Consider the following 6513-nt stretch of genomic DNA (forward strand, 5'->3'; position numbering starts at 1 on the left):
ATACCAAAAAAGTCAAAAAACAAAACAAATCAAAAACCTTACACTGGCCTCAAAAAAACGAGCATCTGAATCATGCTCAGAAAAGGCAAGGAGGGGTCCACTTCATGTCTTTTGTTGCAGGAATCTATTTCTCTTAATAAGTAAACCAAAAACCATTTGTTCTCATGGAAAACGGATGCACTTCAATCAGCTTCAGGCCTGGGACTACTGGGGGGGGATAACAACGGGAATAAGATGCGCACACAGCATTGAAAAGGTCCAATTAACCTGTTTTCACTTGATATTCTCAAAGCCATTTAAGAAAAGGTGCTCATACCAAACACAGTAGCAAATGTGATTAGCAGAGACCTATTTCCATTAACTCAATTACGTTATATCCTTGGTAGTACAGATTTACTACAAAGCATGTAAACTGGATAAAGTTAAGAAAGAGAAGTCACCTGCATCATAGTATGTACATGCGTTTTGAGTACACAGCCGGCCTACAGGAGTAGAGTTTCGAAAATACAGAATAAATGTTGAATAAATGACCCGTGATACAAATTATCATTTCCATTATTACCTTACTATAGCTGCTGACACCTCCTGGGTGAGGAGAAAAAAAGAAAATGGAAAGAACAACTAATTATAAATACTGGCTTCCTTCTTGTTACTAATAATTCAAAGGATTGTGCGTACAAAAACACTACCTTTGCTCCTAAACAACAGATTAATTACTTCAACTTAAATAAAATCTGTTTGTCACAGATATTGGTTACTGTCAACAAGGCTTCTTCTGGGGGGGGGGGGGGGGGGACCGAAAACTATAGTAAACTTATATAGCAAAATTCCTCTCAATACCAAGAAACAACCATATAATTTTTAAACTTATCAAGATTTCTAAAGAAAAGAAAGGAAGAAAATTGAAGTGCAGGAAAACTGCGAATGATACATTCAATAATAAATGCATAACAAATGGAAATTAACATGGAAAAAATGTTCACTAGTAAAGCAAATTTTAATTTAAAATACTTTTTGCCCTCATTTCCAAGGGAGAGGGAACAGGGAGAGAAAATAAATTGAGGTCAAAAAGAAAACTTACATCCCCCCTCACCCCAAAAAAGATCATGAAAAAGTGAATTTTTCAAATCAGTAATGCAGACTCTAATCTAACACGTTTGCTCCCTTTTTCTGAGCCATGCACTGATTTTTCAGTTATTCACAATAAAAAGATTTAGGCTAGCCTTCCTCATAAACCACACTATATATTCATTAATTTTCGTATCTGCCTAAGAATGAAAAATCAGAATCTAATTTTAATATCCCTAGATCTCCATTTCCCCCTATTTGGGATTTTTAAGTCAAACTGATTTTATTTTTACTTTTACACCGTCTCAATTCTAAACTGCAATACTTTACTAAAACAATTTGCATTCAAATACTGTTCCTGTGTTCCTGCTTAAGTTTCATTTTCACGACAAAGAAAGGTTTCCAAAAAAAAAAAAAAAAAACCCTAGTAATAGCTATTCTTTCCCATGGATGGATGGTCCCAGGGTTCAGTGGAAAACTTCTCTTTAAAGGCAGAGCAGTTTAACACTTAAACCTTGGTTTTATCTGTAATCGTCTCTATTGTCAATGAAGGATTAAGTATCGGAATTATCAACTGAAGTTATGTCATTCATACGACTGGCCCAACCTAGAATGCATTCACAACCTAAAAAAGCAACCAGGTTGACGATACTTGAGAGAAAAAGCTGACAGCCCCTCCCCCACCCCACAAAAAACAAGAAACAAAAAAAGACTGTTCACCGGCCACAATCAAAATATAGGCTAAAGGTTAACTTGGCATAAAATTAAAATGTTCAGTCTAAAGCATTCGAGTTTTACTCAACCAAAAAAACCTAGAACACAGAAATCCCAAATGTGTAACCAGCCAAATAAAAACTCTCAAACTGACAACGAAATTTTTCAAAACCTTACTTTTGAAAAATATTTCAAAATTGCTACTCATTCAAAACTTCTAATTATCAGAAGACGCATCTACTGTAACCAAGTACAGTATCTTAACTCGATTAAACTAATCACTAAAGTAAAATATACAGTTTTAACTAAATTTAAAAACAATTTTTCAGCCAATCATATGGACAAAGGAAATCAGAATTCCTAACCACAAACAGAAGTCATGATTAATTTATTTGGGACAATGACAGGCCACAAAGAGGTAAAGCACAACTTGCCAAATTTCAGAATTAAGTCACCCAGCACGGATAAAACGTGATGCACTTCAGAAACCAATATTTTTCTTAAGTCAAAATACGTTTATAATAAGGCTAACAATTACAGGAAGCAGCTTATTCCACACTGAGGAATAACCCCTTTTCCGGTGTGTTTGTACTGGTCTGATAAAAAACAATCAAACTTCCTAGTCATTATGCTGCCCCTTTTTAAACATCCTAGCTATTATACAGAAGCAATCTTTACGCTGGGGAGTTGAAAAGGCTAAAACTCAAGATAGAACTGAGACAAGAAATGGAGTAAACCACAATGAAAGGGAAAAAATATATATGTTATTTAGAATATACCATCCTCAACCAGTGGTCTCCAACATTTAAAACTCAAATGGGTTACTATTTTCAGGCGAAAAGAAACGAACAAACCTTTGTTAGAAATAATGACATAACTGGAATTCTAGATTCAGAAGATTAAAAATTACCAAACCAAAGGTTAGAAACTTTTTAACAGAACCAACTCCAAATTATCATTGAGAGATTTCAGACCACCATAAAAGTACAAACGAGAACCCTTTCAGAACTAATCAGAGAAACTCAAATTATTTACTTCAAATAGTGCAAATGAGAAAATATTTCCAAACTTTTTAATAATCTCCTATGCTGTTTGACTGAATTCAACATTTTAATTCAAAGAATGCAATTTAACTTTAACCCTAATATTGTCAAATCCTATTTTCATTTTAATGATTATAAAGGACTCCTTCTGTACAACTGTGCTTCAAGAAAAAACAAAAATTTTTGCTAATACTACCAAAACTTTAACTGCACCAAAATATGCCAAGAAGAAAACAGCGTATTACTTCTGCAATGTGATAAAATTGTTCCAATCATTTGAAAGAAAGTGTTTTCAAAGTTTTCAAATACATATATGGACACAAAACGACAGATGAAATGACCTATGATTTAAGTTTCAACTAAATTTAATATAGGTCAGGTAACTGAGTATGTTACATATTTTGCTCCAAACATTTCTCATGTTGAAAAAAATAACTGGCGCCCCTTAGCGCCCACATTTGGAAATACTCAATTTAAGAGTCCCAGCAATTTTTTTTTTTTGACATTCCAGAAAGTTTTCTGCCTCCACAATCTTTCAAATGCCAACACAAATAGGAAGAGCAGAACCCCTTAAAGGGACAGCTCAGGTTTTCTCCAGAACAATTTCGTGTTAGCAGATTTGCTGTTTCAACTATGGAAAAAGCCCATTTCAATATGGGCTTACTGCTGTATGTTGTAACATATGTAGACAAAAAAATAAGTACGCAGTAATAGCTGACAGTTTTGTACTTTTAAAGTTGTTTCTATTACTTTCTTGACAACAAAAGCTTCTGGGATTCTTCTTGAACCACCTTTTAACACGGAGACATTTCCGGTCTTTTGTTCTTTCCTAACATTCCAATTCTAACCTTCAGATTCCTTTTCCCCAGCTCTATTGTAAAAAATCTCTCAAAATTCTTGCGAAAAAATCTAAAATTCCCTGCTCATCGCTATAAAGGACAGTTTTCCGTTTTCTTTAAGCAGTCCTCCGGTGGTGCTTCTAAGCAGAAGAAACTCCTCGCTACTCGATTTTCAAAATAAACATTTTTGTTGGTCATGTTTTTCCCTAGGCGTCCCCAGAAACGCACAGCCACCGGACGCGAATCGTCCTGGCCACTGCTGAAGACCTTGTTAAAGTAATCCCAGAGTTGGCCAAAATTAATCTTCTCGTCATTCTTCGCTCGCCACAGCTCTCCGCCAACAAAGCTTTGCTGCGAACTTCTACTCGTTTTCATCTTGGCCCTTTCAACGTCTTGGCTTCCCGTCCTAGCGGCCGAGGCGGCGGCGCCCTCGGGAGAAGGCTCTCCGCCGAAGTTCTTTCGGACGCGGGATTACGTTTACATGTGTCCTCGCGGTATTTCGCGTCCACACCCCCACCCCCAAAAGTGAAGTTCAACTCCCGAACACTTCTCGCTTCCCCAAACAAAAGGACAAAAAGTGCTTTCCGCTGTCATTTTGTCCTCGCCTTCGGCTGCATCAGCAGTACTTTCGGTCGGTTCTGGAATTCCTTTAAATTAACCAGCCCCACACTACTCCCCTCGAGTACTTCCAAGCTACACAAACTTCAAAAAAACCACAAGCCACACTGGACTTCCCACTCCGGGAGCCGCCGGCGACCTCTGGGAGGACCCCCTCCGGGAGCGGCCCCGAGGCCGGTGTCCTTCAGGCGCCCGCGGGGCGCGGGGCGGGCGAGGCCGGGCTGCTCCCCGGGAGGCCCGCGAAGCTCGGGGCCGTCGCGGTGCTAGAGGCCGGGCCGGGAGCCGGGGGCCCTGCAGCCTCCCCCAGCGCACCCGCTTGGGCGCCGGCGGCGCGGGGCCCGGCCGGGGCGAGGGGTCCCGGAGCCGGAGCCCCGCGTCCGGGGGGGCGTCCCGCCGGCGGGGCCCGCCCGCCGCACCCCGCGAGCCCAGCCTCGGCGCCGCCTCCTCGCGCCCCGCCCGGGCCTCGCCGTCCCCAGGCGCACGGTCCCCGCCGGCCGCGACCTTCCCGCCCTCCCCACACTCCGGCGGGCGTCGGGTCCCGGGAAGAGGGGCCGCCGCCCCGGCGCGGGCCGCGAGGGGCCGGCAGGGCGACTCACCTTCGTCCAGCAGCCGCTCGAGGTGGTTGAAGATCCCGCAGAAGTTGGGCAGGCTGCTCATGAGCTTCTTGTCGTTCATCAGCTGCATCAGGTAATCTGGGGTGGGCTTCGGCTTCTCCTTCGTTTCCATTTCCCCGACCATATTCCAGGCTCCGCAGCTCACTCCGCCCGCCGCCGCCGCCGGAGAGGAGGGAGGGGCGGGGAGCCCCGGCCGCCGGCCGCTCCGGACTCGGCGTCCCGCTCCGCTCCGCTCCCGCGCCGGGCGCCGGGGCGGCCGGACCGCGCGCTCGCCGCGCTCTCCCCGCCCCCGCAGGCACTTTCCGCCCGCGGCCCGACGCGCTCCCGACCCGCCGCCGCTCCTCGGCCGCCGGCTCGGCGCGTCCCTTACGAGGCCGGCGGGCGGGAGGCGGGTCTTCGCGGGCCGAATGCGGGCGCGGGCCGCTCGGCGCCGGACGAAGAGGAGCCGGGCCGCCGCCTCTCGCTCAGCTGGTCGCGCCCGTTCAGCCGCCGCCTCTGCCGCGGGCTCGGGGTCTCTCTCTGGGCTGGTCTCCGCCGCGGCCGCCTCTGCCGCTGCCGCCGCGCTCTGACTCCGCTCCTCCTCTTCCTCCTCCTCCTCCTCGCCTCCTCGCCTCCTCCTCCTCCTCCTCCTCACTCACTTGGCGGCGGAGTTCGCCTCAGTTCAGGCGGCGCTGCCAGCGGCGGCGGCGGCGCGGGGGGAGGGGCGGTGGCGCGGGGAGGGCCGGGGGCGGGGGGCGGGCGGCAGGCGGGGCCACGCAGGGCGGCCGTTAGACGGGCCCGGCCGGCGCGCTCCTCCCCCTCCCGCAGCTGCCGCCGCCGCCGCCCCCCGCAGCCCCCCGGCCCAGGCGCCGCCGCCGCCGCGCCGTCTCCCTGCGGCGGGGTGGGCGGCCTGAAGGGCCGGCGGCGGACGGCGTGACGGAGGCGGCGCACGGCGAGCCCGGCCTGGGCGCCGGGCCGGGGTCGCCGCCCCGGGCGAGCGAGAGCGGAGGGAGGGGCCGGTGCGGGGCCGACGGACGAGGGAGGGGGCCGGGTGGCTGTGCTTTCCACTGGGGCGGGGGCGCGGGCTGCGCCGCCTCTCGCTCCCCGCCGCCGGGCTGCCTCGTGTGGCGGGCGCGGTCTGGCTGTGGCGTTACGGGAGAGGGATTCCTAGCGGGACGAGCTACTGCGCGCCAGGGCTGCGCTCGCCGCCGCACAGCCCTATGCTCTCCCCCGTTACTATAGTTCTTTAAAAGCCTCTCCACCACTCTCCCCGCCGCCCCCACCCAAACAAATTTTTTTAACGTCCTGTTGCTTCACGGGGGACTTTCGGGGTGGGCGTCACGTGGCCGACACGTAGCCGTAAGGCCCGAGAGCGCGTGCGTGCGTGGAGGCCGGTGGCCACGCCCCTTCCGAGGGTCGCTCCGCCCCCGCCGGGGCTCCGGGAGCGGAGGGGGAGGTGCGGGGCCTGCGCGCGCCTGCGTGGGGCGGGGCCGGGGAGGGGGCGCGGCCCCGGGAGGGGGAGGGGCGGGCCGAGCGCAGGGGTCCTGGTGCGGGGACCCCCGTGCGCGGTGTCTGGGCCGTCGGACCCCGGGGGTCGGGAAGTAGCGGGGTCTTGGCTCTCGGCCCTGCGCTGTAACG

General features: G+C 50.3%; 1 protein-coding gene across 7 annotated transcripts in view; it reads right to left on the reverse strand.

Moving 5' to 3' along the window:
- The window catches only part of QKI (QKI, KH domain containing RNA binding), a 138582-nt gene extending 133128 nt beyond the window's left edge, over positions 1-5454 (reverse strand). For 2 of the 7 annotated variants that reach the window (XR_014248126.1, XM_082404639.1), the window contains exon 1: positions 4879-5450. Coding sequence is in view for 6 of the 7 variants with exons in the window: in XM_082404639.1 (XP_082260765.1) it covers positions 4879-5020 (142 nt within the window). In the remaining variant the exon portion in view is untranslated. Of the gene's footprint in view, positions 1-4878 lie in introns of all 7 variants that reach the window. The other 5 variants (XM_082404636.1, XM_082404638.1, XM_082404635.1 and 2 more) reach the window with 4 other exon arrangements.
- Positions 5455-6513: the final 1059 nt, after the last annotated feature.

The sequence above is a fragment of the Balaenoptera borealis genome (assembly GCF_965194805.1).
Source record: "Balaenoptera borealis genome assembly, chromosome: 9".
NCBI lineage: Eukaryota > Metazoa > Chordata > Mammalia > Artiodactyla > Balaenopteridae > Balaenoptera > Balaenoptera borealis.